Consider the following 18,123-nt stretch of genomic DNA (forward strand, 5'->3'; position numbering starts at 1 on the left):
ATTTTCCATTTGGGAGCAGTGCCCACTATGTACTGTCAGTGTCATGTGACACAGTCAGCTCTCTCTGTGGTCACACCAACTCTGATATAGACACAACAATCCTTTATCTTTCCAATGAAAGACATGATGGCCATCTCTGCCTCTTTTCTTGAGCCACACAGTCCTTTAGTTCCAATGTCTCGTCCCAGAACCATTCCCAGACTTACTATTTTTTCCTTGTTTCCAGGGCTTCTAAGCCCTATGTCTCTCCTGTGAAGGCTCTTTCTAACTCCCTTCAACTTTTCCAGCTCATTTGACTTGTGCCTCCGTGCCGACCTGGTGGCTCACCACATGGATTTGGTGGGGTCCTTCCCCATCTCGTTTCCATTTTCCTATCTGCAAGGGAAGAGGAGGGTACTTGACCTCCAGACTTGACTCTGGTGTTTGCCTCATTGGATTCTTTCTTTTCAGGTCCTTTCATCTCAGCTCTTTTACTGTATGTTGGCTTTTCATGTAAATCATGCAAGGGAGATCTCAGGAGCAGTAATTTATAGATGGAACAAGGAAGCAGAAGCTCAGAGGAGACCGTGGGGTGCTTCACTGCTGAGTGAAGCGTCTCAGTATCAGCCAGCTCTGCTCATTCGGAAGCATCAGGACCTCCCAGCAACTCCAACCAGGTCCAGCTGGCGCTTCCTCCATATGGTCCAAGGCACCATCTGGGGAATTCAGGCTATTTTCAGCCATTCTGCTGCTCTCTGTGTTGAGATGGCAAGGATTACGGGCTCTGTGTGTCCCCCTTGAGAAGCCTCTGTGTCCTTCTACCTGTTTTCCGATCCCTGCTGTATTCAGAGAGCAAGAAGGGGTAGCAGATGGGAAACCGTCGTCTTTCGCCTGGAGCATGGCAGGACCCTCCTAGCTGCTCTTGCTCTTCTCGGGACTTACCTCTTCTGTGCATCATCCGCACCAGGTTAAAGTGTGCAGTACCCTCCTTTCCCCATCTTAACCATTCTAAGGATTCCCTGCACCTGCAAGACTCCAGCTCCTGTCTGGTAGCTTGTAGAAACATGCCAGAGCCAAACAGTTTCAGGAGGAAAAGTGCTAACCCTTGTTAATTTTTTATTAGGATGTATTAATTGTGCGTGGTGAGGTTTCATACACATATTTAATGTACCTTGGTCTTATTCTCAATGTCCTCTATTGCACCCTCCCTCCGTACCTCTGATCTCCTGCCTCTTCCAAAATAATTTTCTTTTGACTTTCATGGACATGAGAGAAAGCATCTGATATTTCCCTAATGGCTGCTCTAGCTTCTAACCCTACCAAAAGCGTGTACACATTTGAAAACGATAGTTTTCAGCAACTGAATGAGGTAGTGATTATCACAACGTAGTCAAAAAATAAGCAACCCACAAATGGGAAGTTTTATCATCATCTCAGATGTGTTCATGTGTCATTCTCTCTCTCTCTCTCTCTCTCTCTCTCTCTCTCTCTCTCTCTCTCTCTCTCTCTCTCTCTCACACACACACACACACACACACACACACATACACACACACACACTCCTTCAATTTCCCCTTTTATAAGGGCACCAGCTCTATTGAACTGCAGCGAATCCTAATGACCTCATTTTAACCTGACTAACTCTGCAAAGTCCCAATCTCCACAGAACATCATACCTAGGGGTGAGGGCTTAGGCATGGGGTGGGTGGACTAGGACCACAGCATATGAATAGGAGAGCATGTAACCAATTCAATCTACAATGCAGTCCTACAGCTGTGACCACTAATCTCTGGTATTCCTTAGTCTGTTTTGACTTGTAGATTGGCCATCCTGGTACCCCTAAGAGCTAACCCTGAAACCAGCCCTGAGCTCTAGGATGAGATCCAGCAATCAGCCTTTGGCTCTGAAATGTCCTTTTAGTTCTTTCTCCAAGCCTTTCTTTCTAAATCCAAAATGGAGGAAATAATTTCTGCCTCTCTTACATCACCAAGCTACTGCGAGCATCTAATGAGACAGTAAATATTACAGCATTGTGAAAAACATAAGTGTGCCACAAATGGGATGAAGTATCGCCGTGCTATTAGTAGTAGTGTTGAGAATAAAGGGATCCGCGGCTAGAAAGAGCCCCATCCACATCCTGTGTGCTGAAGACACCCGCTCCATTTACAAAGCTTTCCTTTTTTATTCCCCCCTGGAGAAAATCCCACAGTGTTCCCTACTTGTAGAACAGTTCCCTGTTTGGATGAATTACAAGTTTCATTCACTCCACAAGCATCCCAGCCTAACCTAAATGCATCCTGCTACATCAGAGCTCATCGTCTTCATTCTGATGTGGGAGGAGGGGAGTTGCTCACACCACCCCCAACGTCTTTGAGTTTGCCCCTTGCCCAGCATTTGCCCTGTGCTAGGCACTGAACCTGGGAGTGGAGGCTGAGGACTGGAAAAGGACAACCTGACCCTTCTGTTACTCACAATCCAGAGCTCAAAAGCTCCCAGAGTGCCAAACATCCTTCTCCCTAAGACACATCTCTGTTCTGAAACCTGTTTCTGTGCACACAGCACCAATTAAGCCTTTGTCCCTCTCAGACAGTGCCCTTAAAACCCAACTGCAAATGGCTTTAAACTTTGCTATGAACAGTCTATTTTTAAAACAAGTCTTCATTCACTCATAGTCCATGAAGTCTTTGAAGAATCTGGGTGGAACTGCCACTGAGGAAGCCACTCAAAACCTACTTGAAGAACCTACTGGAGGTTCAAAACTAGCATGTGTTTTCACTCTACTGACCATCTCAGTAAAGAAGGGAATAGACTGGTGACTGGGCTACCTCAAAAAAGGAGGTTCCTGTTCTGTTTCTCCCCCAGTACTCTTGTTCTTTTGGCTTGTTGGATGTCTCCCACAACCCCCATGATTACTTTCTGTTTCCTTGTTGGTCTATATATGGTCAGTATCTCTGACAATGCTCTCCCTCCCTAGATGGGCACCCACATCCCCCTGCCTCATCCACTTTTGTCCCTGCTGGGGAGTTCCATATGTGGATTTGGTGAGTTCTAATTTAGCTGTACAAATCTCTCCAAAGTGCATCCCATTTTTCTGTATATGACAAGCTGGCTAATCCTCACTTTGCGAGTCCTGCAGCTCACTTGCTCTCCAAAGGATCCCAATGGCTTCTCCCCACTTCTCAGCAATGAGGCACCCAGAAAGCCTTCTCACTTAATAAATTTTTGCAGTGTGCTTATTAGCGCCTTGTAATGTAGCTGCCTAAATAATTAAGACTAACCCACACGTGTCAAATTAAATGAGCCAAGTACATTGAGAAATTACCTCGTCCTCAATTTCTTTTATTAATCAGAGCATTTAAAAAAATTTTCCCTGCTCATTTACAAATATCAAATATAGTCAGGCAGACTCTTACTTATAATAACTGTATGAGGCACAGCCTCTCCTCTGCTGCTAACTTGGGAAGTATCCCAGTATGTGACACATAAAGTGAGTTAGAGTGAGTTGCAGAATCAAACCCTGTGGACAATCAGATATGACAGGCCACTCGTATTTTAGTCTTTAGAGCTATTCTCCTTACGTTCACCTGAGAGTGTGGGAAGCTGCCCAGAAGACAGAAGAAACATTGGCCAAATCCTTCTAGCATCTTCTATCCTCCTTCCTCAATGCTACTCTAGAGTCCCTCCTAGGCTCAGTCTAGTAGCCCATGCTCTCCCTCTCTCATTAGAAGCTACCACTCGTGTGCTTTAGACAGGCATAAGTCAGTGATAAATATTAAAGGGACCAATAACAATTACATCACTCTGGTGATGAACACTGTGCCTGTCGTCCTAATGGTCTTCCTAGTGTCAACACTTGGACTTTATATGCAAGCTTTTTGCCTAAAAAGCTACCGTTAACTGGAGCTATGAGGCTCCTCACAGCCTGTTCTTCCATTGGCCCCCTCTCTGCATGCTACATTCCTGCCTTTTGGAGGTGGCTATTAGAAGGAATGCACAAATATAGTAAGTAAACATCAAAGGGGCTTTGATCCACACGGCCCTCGACAGAACAGGAGCCCCCGAAGAAAGGGCCAAGGCCCTGGATGGGAGAACTTAACATGTCAATTTGGGTGCCTGAGATGTGAAGCCGTTTGAAGTGAGGGCGGTTTGGCTACATCTTCAGATGAGTGAGCTGTTGTGCAGGGGGAAAGAAGGGAAGTGAGCCTTTGGAAACGGCACCCTCAGATCTGCCTCTCTGCTCTTCACTGATAGTCAATAAATCCCTTTAAAAAAAATCAGGAGATCAAAGCTGGTGACCTCCCTGGGCTATGGCATCCTACAACCGAGCTTTGTTTTTCCCTGGGGTATGAGGCCCCAAGTTTGACTTGTCTGTTCTCGAGGGCCCCGCACTTCTTTTCATCCTGGTGTCTTTGGAGGCTAGACCTGAGCTGCACCAGATGGATACAGAGAATTCTGAGCAGAGGCGGGAGGAGGAATCATCCCATTCTGTCTATTCCCTGATAGCCCAGCCACCCAGGGGTGGAAGGCCAAAGACACATGCATGTCATAGACAAGTGTGATAGCACTCAGTGGGAGCCTCCTTCTCTGAGAAGATAAGGTAGAAGCAGTCAGGTAGCAGCAATCCTGGCAAGATTCTGGGGAAGTGGGGAGCTGCAGTCCTGTGTACTCTAGAACAGTATCACATACTCATGCGTACAGTCTAGGGCAGCTGTCGTGGTTTTACGGCTTCTGAACAAGCAGAGATGAATCAAACGTACCAAAGACAGCCCCCTCAACACTATTGAGCCTCCGTTTCTCCATCTGTGTGACACGTGAACATAGCCCATCTGCATACCACAAAGCATTGCTATGGGAGTTAAAAATTAAACTGGATATGGAGTTGTTTCAGAATTCATGAAGTGCCCAAGAGAAATCAGGACTAAAAGTCAAAAGAGAGGATAGCTTGCCCTCTAGTGAGGAGGACATACTCAGGTCTACCACTCACATACAATAGAAGCTGGTTTATAAAATGCTCTGCAAGAGATAGTGGCAGGCATTTGCTACCCAGAGTTGCTTTTCTGTCTTGTTCTTCTGGGAAAGTCAATGCGCTATGAGTCCTTGTGTGCGTCACCACTGCTCACCCCTGTGCTCTACGTCTGAACTTCCCAAGTCCTAGATGCCGTTGCTAACCAGTGACTGCCCATAGGAACACACAAAAGTCAGCAACTGCAGAATCTCACCCTTCCTGAAGGTTGAGACATCCTGTCTACACAGCATTTCTGTGTCTTCTCCTGTTCTCACTATAGTCATTCTCACTATTCCTTTTGGGTCACCGTTGCGTCTGATCATGCTGCCCCATTCTGGACGCTACCAGGTGTTCCTGTTTAGCTAGTCTGTCCACAGTCTCAAAGTGACCTGGGCATGGTCCTCAAACTTAAGCCATAAAAATTCCCATAGCCCAGAATAATAGTTATGAGAATGCATCCCAGAGCCTACTTTTAAAATCCTGACTCCAATAAGGCTTCTTCCTTTGTATGTCCGAAAATGGAGGTGGTAGGAATGGAAGGCACAGTGCTCTGTGCCTCACGTGAGGTTGTGAGAGTCTAGCAAGAACTATTGACTTTAAGCTTGCCTAGGATAGAAGTGCTGTAAAAACACTTACATGGCAAAGTAAGTTGCCTTGAAAGTTGCGTTTTCTAAATAAACATCCCTGCTTATCCACAGCCCCATGCTAAGGAGTCTCTGACACATGACCCATTCCCAACTCACCCACCTATGCTTTCCTTCCAGAGCTTGGCCTCCAGAGGAGAGGATGCTGTCTGGTGCTGGGCTACATGGCCAAGGACAAGTTTCGGAGAATGAATGAAGGTCAGTGAGAACCTCCCCAACCCCTTAAGGGTAACACAGTGAGGGGAGGGTATTCTACAACTGTGGTGCAGAGGAACCTGGACAAGGAACACAAAGCCGCTCGGGAAGGAGAGTGGGAGGCTCAGCTCGATCTTCATGGTGCTATTTACACAGGGAAGAGCAGCTGGTGCTAAAGCGTGCCGTGGTGATTCAGTATTTTTCGTTTGCTATGTTCTCTTCCCACTGCATGCCCCTTACTTCTCTTTCTATTTATCGCCTACCTTTGCTCTTCTACCCACTTACCCAACCCCATTAAAATCTGCTCCTGTTGTCTTTCCAATCCAACATTCTCCCTCCTTCTCTTGAATCATTCCTACTTCTTGAATTGACAGTGCTTTATAGGGAACTCGGGAGCATCGTAGAGAATAAGGCGGTACTATGCTCCAAGAGCCTGTTTTTAGAGATCTGCCTACCTTCCCAACCACACAGACTGAATTCTGTCTCCCAGGGGTGTCTCTACCTTCCAGAAGTACTGGGCCAGCGTATGTCCCAGAGGACTTGAGGAATGTATTGACTTTGACGTGTGGGCTGGGATGTGAGAATATCACTGTCACTTATGGGTCTGCTGTAATAAAGAGCCAATCCTCTCCATCCCCAGCCATCTGTCTCCATGCAGCTAATAACCCTCTTCATCAGATGCCACAGACTGTTTGTCAGGGTTCAAAAGTAGATAAACAATGTCTGGGGGTGCCATTTATTCATTAAAGTCAGACAAATGAAGTCTTGGCTTCCTACCACCAGCCTGGCTTGCCATGAGCTGCCCCCACTGGGGCTCAGAGCTCCTGTAGCCTCTTTCCCACTTCAGCCAAGAAAGAGTCAGGACACCCCTAGCATCTGGCCATGAATTACACTGTACACAGCCCGGTGCCTTCTCCCTCTATTCAACAACTGCATATCCTCCCAACCTACCAGCTATGACACTCATGTCTCTGTATATGGCCCATACCAGAATCTTGGACTACTTATGGGCTTGTCACCAGAACCCCTCCCATCAAGACAACAGTCTACTAGGAGAAAGATGAGCACAAGCAAGTCCAGGAAGCTCTTAACACTTACATTCACTGCCTGCCTATTCAAGAAACCAACAAGCTTCCAGCAACCACTTATCATCTGTAGGAGCCCCATGGCTGAGCACAGCCAGGGGTTGGGGCTGCATACTTTGTGGCAAGACCATCAGTCTTTTTCATTAGCTTTTTTTTCTTTCTCATCACCCTCTCTGTTTTCAACACCGCAGCCCCTAAGAGAGAGGTAGGCAGTAACTTCTAATTTGTGGACGCTGACAGCATGACTCTGTCCGTGGTGCTGAATAGACATGTTCTCTTGCTGGAGATGCTCATTACAAAAACAGAGGCTAGGCTCTTAGGGGTTGGGCGAGCAGAAAAAGCCAGGAACTGGGCTGCATTAGGATCTTGAAGCTCCAGATGTCTGACCTCAGCTTCTAAGTGACCAAGAAAATGAAGTAATGGATGCTGAGCAGGCTGAGTCGACATGTGTGGTGTGTTACAAGTCTCAGCAGGCAAAATGGAGGCAGGCTAGAGGAGGCCAAGACAGTGGGGTAGAACAAGCCATGTGCAGTGGGTGAGTTCTGGGTCTGGAAGGGTCCAAGTCACAATGGGAAAAGGGAAGAGGGCTTTTCTTCCAAGCTAGACGGCCTTGTTTCCCAAGTGCCAGACAGCACATTTTCTCTCTTCTAAAGTCCATGTGTTGTTTAAGCAAGCAAATGAGAGGCATGCTCTGCTTGGGAGCTCTTAGAGCCCAACCCATTTGCAGATGAGAAAAGCATCCACAAGCACAGGGACTGTTTTATGGTTTATAATTATCTCATAGCAATACCGAAAATAATTATAACTCCTACATATTAATAATTGAATAGGAATAGCAGTCCTGACATCGATCAAGCAACAGAATTCTTGGCTTGTGCCAGACAGTGCACCTTGGTATGATTTGAACAATTGGTAAAGCATTAAAAAAAAAACAATAATTATTATTTTTCTCCAAGTGGCCAGAATTCGTAAGCTATTGAGACAATTAGCTGCTTTTCCCATTAGAGATAAAGTGGCGATTGCTTGATTTCCATTTCAGAATAAGTATAAAAATCTTTGCTTGTGTTGTATTAAAGCATATTTGTTTTGTTTAACGGCATCTAATAGGGTATCCGTCACCCAGTGAGATCCCTATTTCATTTGTTTCCCTGTTAATTTTATATCTCCTTTTATTTTATTTTCCCTCCACCACCAACCCCTCCTCACTACATTCCAAAAACAACAAACATGTGAGAAGGAGCAATAGGAAAATAATGAATGAACAGGAGCTTTATAGATCTGGGGCTTGTCATAAGTTAGAATAATCACAGTCGGTGCTGTTAAGCTAACACAAAGCAATAAAAAGAAGATGCTATTCAAAGATCATTTAAGGAAGCATGTGATAGTCAATGAGAGAGTTGCTCTATTTAGGAGTGCCTAATAGCCTCTCGGAGAATATATGTAGCATTCACAGGAATGGGGGGGTAGTAAATGTTGTGCGGGTTGGGGGAGTTCTTTTCTGTTTGAACTCAAAAATCTTGGAATCCAATAGAAAAACAAGCAAAAATTAGCTAAGGCCCTACTAGGACAGAGGGGTTAAAGACAGGCTGGGCACAGAATGCCAGTGTTGTCTGATACCATTGTCTTCGTGTGATTAAGAACTCTATGCTTTACAGGAGCTGTTGGAAAGAGATTGCTTATTTATTCATCAAACATTCATTGAATACCATAAGAATGATACCAATTTTTCATAATAAGTGTCAGGCTGCATTATAAGTACAGGAGCTGTTAAAGTGAATAAGACACAGTCCCTGCCCCACAAACAGCTAACTGTAAAATCACCAGACACGTCTCACTGAAAAACATCTCTACAAAGAGCCCCTGCTCACACCTCACCTAAACCAGAGCCCCTCTCCCTTCCCATATGCTCCACCTGGACAAACAGTCTGCTTCCTATGCAGTGTATCACAACTTGTGATGATGTATCAACTTCTTACTTGTGTACCGTTGGCCCCACCTGTGGGACAGGGAAGACCTCAGGTCCCTGTTTTCGCATCCTAGAAACCTAGTTCAATGACTCACACATAGGGGGAGTGGCGGTAAATTGCTTAAGTAAGTGTTTGACCGAGGCTGTGAGTACAAGAATATCCAAAGTCAGCCATGGATATCAGCTGGGTCATGAGAAGGACCCTGATACTTCAATCTCAGAACTTGGAAGGTAGTGGCTGATGGATCTCTGTGAGTTCTACACCAGCCTGGTTTGCATAGCGAGTTCCAGGTCAGCCAGGGCAGTAAAACAGGCCCCTGACCAGGGTTGTCTCCACATCTTCAGCAACACCTGAGTCAGTAGCTTTCCATTGGTTGCAGGTTTAGAGGCCTCTCAAGCCCCCTGCAGAGTGAAATGCCAGGAAAACTGTCCTTGCCCAGGGGAGTATCAAAGGCAGAACATTATAAAAAGATATACCTTGTAGAGCACAAGTCTTTTAGGAACCAGAAAGTCCTGTGAAGCTCATCTTGAGAAGGGTAAACAAGGAAAAGTGTGCTAAAAGGAGAGAGGAGGCAAGGAGACCTTGGCCTCCCTTCTGTGCAGTCCCTGCGGCACCATCGTGCTAGCTCTCATTCTGCGGACCAGTGAATGACCACCATAGCTCTTGTCCTCACCTCTCAGCCCTAGGCAGGAGATGGGGCCATAAAGAATGCAAACTCATAGCTACAGGGAACTTGAAGTTCTTTGTGATGATATAGGGGCCTGTTCTTTCTTTCTTTAATGAGTATAAAACAACCCTGGTCTACTATCCCCTAAAAGAGATGGTAAGGAAAAAGCAATGGCTGCCACATAGTTGGAGAAAGTACATGGAGCCAGGTGTGGGAGCTTGTCCTGGCAAAACTTTGGGCATCTAGAATTCAACTTTCACCAACCCAATGTTGAATAATTTCAAGAAGGTCACCTGTAAGGCTCTTTATCAGTTTGCTTTTCTGTTGCTGTGACAGAACACTGAATAGAACAACTTGGGGGAAGAAATGGTTTATTTAGCTTACAGTTGAGGGAAGCCAGGGCAGGAGCTTAAGGAAGGAGCACAGAGGCAGAAATCAAGGAAGAGTGCAGCTTACTGCCTTGTTCCTCATGACTTGCTCAGCCTGTTTTCCTATGTATAAGCAAACCCCAGTACCACCCCTTCAGACATGCCAATGCCCACAGTGAACTGGGCCCTTCTATTTCAATTATTAACCACAAAAAAAAAATGCCCCTACAGACTTGCCTACGGGCCAACCTGATAAGGGCAATTCATTTGAGGTTTGACCTTCCCAGGTGACCACAGTGCATGTCAAAACTAACCAGCAAAGACTCGGAGTTGTGATGATGCAAACTCTAATCTGCCCCTCACGCATCTGTCAATGTTGCGGGCCCTGGTAAACAAAGGCTTCCTGGTCACTAAGCCAGTTTTAAGTTGAGTGGTTTTTGCCAACTGCCCCCAAAGACACTTGGGAGTTTCTTTCTCCTGCCTCTCCTTGAAGAGAAGATAGAGGTCACAGTTGACTTTAATGCCACCCAACCTGCAAACTAACTACACTGTGCAAGGGGAAAGTAGGTAGCCTGGGACCTCTCCCCAAAACCCTGAACCTAGGAAAGAGGAGTTCTGCTTCTATGAACAGCTCCTCCCACGAGGATCCTTGGGGCCAGTTTGGCTCATGCAGAGGGCACACAATCATTTTCCTGAGAGCATTTCTGAGGTGCCTGCCACAGTCCCCAGGATGTTGGCTAATACTGTCATTTTGTTAGTTGGCGCTTTGGGGCGCATATTTTTTTCTTATTTCATTTTTCTTGATGATGTGTCTTCCTCCACTGGGGCTACGAAGCTGGTTATTTGTATAACGTCTCTGTTTATTATTTATGGCAAGACTCGGGCTTCCAGGGCACTTTATGATTGTTATTTAATTCACTCAGCATCATGGAGCAGGAGACTAGCTATTTCCATTCTCCTGCCACAATCTGATGGAAGATTCTATAGCTTTGTCCCAGGCTTATTCCACCAGCCATCATTCCTGCAGAAGACCTGTTTATTCAAGACCAGAGGGGTCCCCTGGCTGCAGACCATGCCAGATTACTTTGTAAACTTCCCCATCCCCCTCTCATTTTTGCATCCTTGCTGCACCATGTCCTGGGGATTTTACCTTCTGGGTATCTTTCAAATCTCTCCCTCTTTCCCTCTCTCTCCCTCCCCCTCCCCCTTTCTCTCCTCTCCTGTGCTCTCTCCCTCCCTCCCTCTCTGTCTTTCCTTACCTCTCTTTCCTCATTATGTCCAATCAGCCTCCAGCCCATTTCTTCATCACACACAGCCAAAGCAGTGCTTCAAAATGCAAACATGTTACTATGTTACTAGGAAATAGTTCAATGATTTTCCTACGGCTTTTAAGACTATTTAAGTCCTCCCCACGACCTTTAAGGGTTCGCACAATCTGATTCCTGCAAGTTCTTCAAACACATGGACCTTCTTTCTCCTTCTCAAGGAAGTCATTCTCTCCTACATAGGACTTCAGTGTCCTTGGTCCCTCTTCTTAGACCATACATCATCCCCAACACATCCATCTCCCTGCCTTTAGCATGCCCATTCTTGCTTGTCATCCAAACCTTAGCTCCGCTATCTTTCCTACCAAGGCTCCTCTGCTCTGCTTTCCCCAGTCTAGGTCAGGTTTGTGTACTTCATGATCTTTCAGTCCTGCCCTCCAGAATGCTTACCCCTATGCACAAATGTAAGTTCATATTACAGTTGCTTCACGAATAGCTGTCTGCCCTGCCCTCCCAGTCAGTAAGCTCCATTAGGTCGGATATGTCTCAGGGGGCCTAACTCAAATGTTTGCACAGAGTGAATACTGGCAGAAGAGTAAAGATGGGGAGACGGTTCTAGCCCTGGGACTATGTGAAAAGAAACATGAGCAAACACCTAGTAAAGAGGAAACTGTCTCAAGAAAGGCATGTGACTTACCCAACATGACAGACCCAGCTTGGGGACAGGCGTTGGGCCCAGGACCCAAATCTAAGCATCAGTGAAGTCTGGGGCAACACAACTGAGTGTGTCAATGGCAGGGGTGGGGGAGGGGTGCCTAATCAATGGGGTTAGGGTATGTTTTTGAAAGAGACAGGCTGCAAGAACCTCTGGGGAAAGGAAGTAGGTTCTTTAGAGAGTTCCGTGAGAGAACACATGGAGGTCACCCTCACCCATGCTCGTCCCACAGCTCAGCCCTGTACCAGGCTCTGAACCCTGAGCCAGAGATGTGCTCTGTCCTCAGCAGAGACCACCAAGGACAAACAGCTGTTCTTCAGTGCCAGTCGTCTTGAGGCCTGCATTGGTTTAAATATTTTATTTAGCATCGTGACTCGTGAGCCTAAAGATCAACATTGGAGCTTGGGAGTCAGAGAAATCTAGATGCAATTCCAGCTCAAGTCACAATAGGCTCAGAAGCAAGTCATCATGGATTCCTGAGAGCAAAAAGGGGTCAAAGGTCCTCTACCTGATGGCCCCTTAAACTTTTGTGACTGTACAGATATAGAAATGTCTAAATGAAACATTTATATGACTCCAAGTACATAGGCACGTAAACTGAGCATTTACTGATGATAAACCATAGAATCATAAAGAAATTAATATCTCTTAATCTTTGATACAAGCATAATTTTACCATTTATTAAAAACAAAGGCATATCTGTTCACTAATGAGATGGGTGTGCTTGTTTATTTTTACATAAAAAATTCAATCTTGACTAAATCTTGCTGCTGCAGGGTGTGGAACACTTCCAATGGTTTTCAGATCAGTATTTTGATCTTAAACTTGTCAGAGCTGAGAATTCCGTTTTGCATAAGCGTATCGTGTGACACAGCAGAAGTATATTCAGTGCACTTGAGAGATTGTTGGAAATTCCACCCTAATCCCAAGCCAAAGTTCATTTCGTGTTTTGTTTTTTTTCATAAAGCTCAAATCAGCAATTTAAATAACAGTTTTCTAAGATCAAACACTCAGATTCAGCACTATCCGAAGACACACCACTTTGATACCCACACATCAAAGAATGATGGTAGAAAAATATTGAAGCTTTTGTCTTCCATAATTAAATGGTTATGTTTCTGTGAGAGCAAAAACTTTGTATGCACAGTAAAAACACCGCCATTTGTAACACCTGGTGTCTCAAAACTGAGCTGAGGTAGGTGACTCAGGGACCACTGGGTGGCACTATGTCGGGGTGACAGTGTGAAGTGAACAGCGCTGTGTTCAAAACCAAGGCTGCAGTGCCTCTGACAGATGTGACACAGGTGAGCACTGCCAGAAACGCCTCATTCCCTGCATGTTTGATTTCAAAGTCAGTGCTCCGGTCACTGCATGCTCAGAAACCTTTCACTGAGGCCAAATTTTTTTTATCACCTCCACATATAACCCTCTTATTACAACCCCCAATGGTGTCGTGATCCACAGTTTTATAAGCTGAGATGTCATCCATACCATCCTTTGATGGTTCAAACATCCTTGCCAAGTTCCACTGGATAGAAAGAACTTTGCAGACAGTGGAGCTGGGCACTTAGGACTGACCACCTTTCATCCAGTGGCTCAGTGCACGGCACAGTGCCAGCCCTGGGGCACGTGAAGGCGGTCCCTGCTCAGAAGGCTATCGAGCACACGATAGGGTAGTGTAAGTATCAGAGCTGCCTGCACCCAAGTATGAATCATCAGCTGTGGCCACAGAGAAGGAAACTCCACTCACTAAAATCCATATCAGGTGTGTCCAGGGTAGCTTCTTGGAGAATTTGACACTTGGGTGCTTTCCTTAAAGAGGTCATTGTCCTTTAGCTCTAAGAGTCTTCATCCTACCATTTCAACTGTACTAACAAGGGGTCAAGTGACCTGGGAAGCAACACTTATTACCAAGATAATGGGATCTCCCCATATGCTGTGTCCTGAGGAGGCCTCCTCTCCCCTCTCTGCCTCTCTGCCCTCATCTAGCCTCAAAGCTTCATCACTGAGCTCAATAATGCCGAGACCCTCGCTCCAGGCCCCACCCCCACCCCCACACCACCACCCCCCGAGTCTGGGGAAGGCATAGAAGAGTGGAAATAAATGACTTGCCTAATGGCCTGTGGTGCCGTAAAGTTCTCAGAGCTGTGTAGCAGAATGAGTAGGTTTGGGGCCGAGATGAATTACCCAGGACTTTATTGAGGGGAAGTCAATAAAAATCTGAAGGCACTCGTAGCACCTTCTCAGGGCGGTCATTGCACAGTGCCAGGTCCAGCACTCTGAAAGCAGCAATGGGATACTGTTTCTCTCCTCTGCTCTGTCTGCTTCTTCCTTGTGCCTTTCTTGCTGAAATATATTTGTTTCTATGGAAACAGTGTTGCTACCGGTATGGGAGGAGTTTGATGACATTCAGAAGTACCAAATCAAGTCCATTTATATAATGGTTTGAAATACACATAATGGCCTATGGAATATAGGACACGGTGACAGTTTCAGTAACTGCATACCAAGTGTGGGATAAATAGAGCAATGTAACAGTTCCCCATCTCCGAGTCAAATGGACTAGGAATAACCACCATTCTTAGCAGTAAAGAGTAACACATCTCAACCGCTATTCACGAAAGGATCTCAAAATAGGGCACAGGCCACTCCTCTCTTGTTGAGGAAGGATGCTAGGCCGCAGTTCCTCTGCACCTGACAAGGTGTGGCCCAGAATCGTGTGCCGTGGCTGAGGATGTGGTTGTGGATGCTCTCAGGCCTAGAAAGAGGCGAGCCACTCTGGCTAGCCTGCTGCTCTCGGTGTGCTGATAGCTGCACTTGGGTCTGTTCTGAAAGTTCATTCCTGTTTGCTTTGAGGATTTACCAGGTGCTGACTATGTACTCAGAGTTGTGGGAGATATGGGAGAATATTCTCACTTTGCCCAGTTACCCCAGAGGCACATTTAAATGTGATCATTTATCTTCAGGAAAAAAGGGTACCAGAGTGACTTTTTAAAACTTGACATGGAAGGATGGAGCCAACACGAAGTGTCACCCAGTCTGTAATCACTGCAGACAACTAGAGCCTAGGCTTGAAGGAACTCTGAGACATGCTATAGAATAACGAGTCAAAGTCAGGAGACCCCAGGAGTGGGACATTACATACTATCTCTTAAGGTAAATTAGTTGGAGGATGCTTAAGGCTCATACACAAGGGGGAAGTGTTAGCTCCCAGCCCCCTTGCGTATCCCAGCACCTCCTGGTTGTCATGAATACCACCTAAGAGAAATCTCCCAGCAGCAGGGCTCACTGGAACTGGGGGTCAGAAACTGTCCCACAGATTCTGAAATCGTATACCCTAGAGATCCATGGGACTCCAACAGAACTGGTAACTCCCCCACCCCAGAAATCGGGGTTCAGTGAGAGATGAATGGCTAGCGACAGAGAAAAGTGGAGTGAGAAAAACCAAAGAGATGTACTGAGAATGTTCTCTTGGGGTGCAGCAGTAGACGAAGTCAGTTTTGACTGCAGTAGTACTGGGGAACTTCCAAAAAGAGAGGGGACCAGAAAGAACCCATGAGGGTGTAAGATCAAAATGCCCTTTATATTCTTGTATCGTTTTCTACTAACCCCATCAAAAATGTCATCCCCTTTTTAAAAAAATCTTATTTTATGCATATGGGTGTTTTGCCTGCATGTATGTCTGTGTACCATATGCATACCTGCAGCAGCCAGGAGAGGTCATCAGATCCCCCTGAAACTGGAGCTACAGATAGGAAGCCTCCATGTGAGTGCTGAGAATTGAGTCTTGGTCTTCTACAACAACTATTCTCAACCTGTGGGTCGTGACCTTTGGGGGGTCACATACCAGATACCTGCATATCAGACATTTACATTATAATTCATAACAGTAGCAAAATTACAGTTATAAGTGGCAACAAAAATAATTTGAGTGAGCATTGTCATATAAGAAAAGAAGTCAGGGCTGGAGAGATTGGCTCAGGGGTTAAGAGCACTGACTGCTCTTCCAGAGGTCCCGAGTTCAATTCCCAGCGACCACATGGTGGCTCACAACCGTCTGTAATGAGATCTGGTGCCTTCTTCTAGCATGCAGGCGGAGCACTATACATGATAAATTTATATATTTTTTTTAAAAAGTCATAGACGCCTATGATGAGAAGCAGTGAAATAACATGGGTGAACATCGTAAATTGTAAATAAAATGGTGTGTTATTTGCAGGAAGCAAACACTTCTTCAGGTAGTATTTAATTAGGGATCAAGCAAAGAAAAATTATTTTTATTTTTAACAACCAACCCTTTACAACAAATGTTGCATGCGTTTGTTGTAATATATACAACATATACATAATAATATAATAATATATAGTATGCAATATATACGTAATAGCTGGGCGGGTGCTTTAGGAAAACACAAAGGTTTAAGCACTTACTGTTCCAAGTGGATACTGCAGTTCAATCCCACTTGTGCAGAGATCAGGAGTGCTGGGAGGGGGATAAGCTGTGGGAGAAATCACAGTGGTGAGCATTCTTCATCTTTACTCACGAGCTAGGGGCCTTAGGAACACATGTCATTGAGGAGAGAGCAGGGCTATTTCATAAGCCAATAGCAAGCGCACTATTAAAAGGAGGCAGTTGGGAAGAAACCCTTGTTGTGCTGGAGAGTGACCGTCTGCACTCTGTACAAGGCAAAGGGTCAGCAAGGATGAGTTCAGCCTCCCAGGTCAAGCCAAAGCTGTCATGGGAGGACCTTGATAGAGGGCACTCTGCCCTGGAATGTAGGAGAACCCGTTCCCCTTCTACGTACCAGCTGGGTAGCCTTGGGCTTGTCGCTAACTGTGCTGGGTCTCCATGCCCGCCCTATACAACCCTGAGTGTTGCGAAGGCCAAATCCAAGCTCTGCTATTTGAAAGAGGGTTTTGTAATGCACATAAGTGGGAAGGGACATGATTCGACCATTTGCTCAGCTAATGTTGGTTGACTGTGTACGGTGCAGGGCGCCAATCACTGCCACCACAATTCTTGGTCATCATTCAGTCTGTGCCAGATACTATGGTCATCACTTTAGACACACTGGCTTGTTTAATGGTCACCCCAGTCCGGAAGGACAGCTATACTGATCTCCATTGTCCACATGAGGAAATCAAAATCAGGAGTAAAAAATAACTTGCACACAGCCATCCAGCCAGTAAGTGACAGAAACCAGCACTGGATGAGCTAAAACTCCAAGTTCTATACTAATTGCCGCACCATTTTCTGTGTTGCTTCTGCAGAGCCTTATATTTGTGGTGAGCCTCGTACTCTGACCCCACCTGATCCTCCTTGTACATTCCCCATGCTCCTTGCTACCAGGCCTAATGACCACTCTTTAGGTACCTTGGAGCCTCCTTCCTTCATGCTTCATCCCCAGTCCTCCTCTCCTTCCAGGCCTCCCCTGACAATCCTCTACAGCACAGTCATTGGGTGTTCTAATTCCCATCCCAATTCAAGACCTCAGCTTCCCAAGACCCTGAGCAATGAGTATCACCCCTTTAGATCAGCCATTGGTGGTGTGAACACTGAACACCTCCCATAACTCAAAAGTCTTCGGAAGACAGAGCAAGGACAGATGGGGGAGTGCTAGGTTAACTTACAGCCAAATCTTACCCACTCCTGAAAAGACGTCTCCAGAGGCAAAGCCAAATGGCCTTTGGTGCCAGCTTAGAACTCCTGGCGCCACCACACAGTACAAGGACACAGTGCTTCTGCAAATCTCTTCTCTACAGGGCACTGCAGTGTTATCTTGGCTCGCTCCTTCTCCAGAGATGAAGAGATTGTTTTAAACCTGCCGCCCCACCAGCTCGGCTCCTAGCTTCCAATGCCATTAAGTTTCATTATAACAAATAAACACCACGATGACATTTATAAGTTACCACTGAGCACAGAAGCACAAATATGAAGCAGATAAACTGCATTTGATCCAAATAATTACTGCAGGCAATATTGGGCTTAGTCTGAGCTGGCAGCCGGCTACAGAGTAATTTATTAGATTGCGTAAGGCAATGTTGCACGTTGAGTTTTTCATTATTGTGTCTCTTCCCCTCTCTGTGGCCTAAATAGGTTACAGGAGTTTAGACAGTTCATGGCCAAACTAAGACAGACTTTGCTCAAGCAGATTAGAGCTGGGAACACCATCCAAGGTCCAGGGATGGCTGCTTCCCAAGCAACACTTAGGCTTGTTGGAGAAGAGAGAA

The 18,123-nt window shown here is 45.8% G+C and overlaps 1 protein-coding gene across 8 annotated transcripts in view; it reads left to right on the plus strand.

The window, feature by feature from the left end:
* The window catches only part of Kirrel3 (kirre like nephrin family adhesion molecule 3), a 539,837-nt gene that overhangs the window by 415,328 nt on the left and 106,386 nt on the right, over nt 1–18,123 (plus strand). For all 8 annotated transcript variants that reach the window (XM_039081393.2, XM_039081392.2, XM_039081396.2 and 5 more), the window contains 1 exon segment: nt 5,750–5,827. In XM_039081393.2, coding sequence (XP_038937321.1) covers nt 5,750–5,827 — 78 coding nt within the window.

Source organism: Rattus norvegicus, chromosome 8 (assembly GCF_036323735.1).
Source record: "Rattus norvegicus strain BN/NHsdMcwi chromosome 8, GRCr8, whole genome shotgun sequence".
In the NCBI taxonomy this organism is placed as follows: domain Eukaryota; kingdom Metazoa; phylum Chordata; class Mammalia; order Rodentia; family Muridae; genus Rattus; species Rattus norvegicus.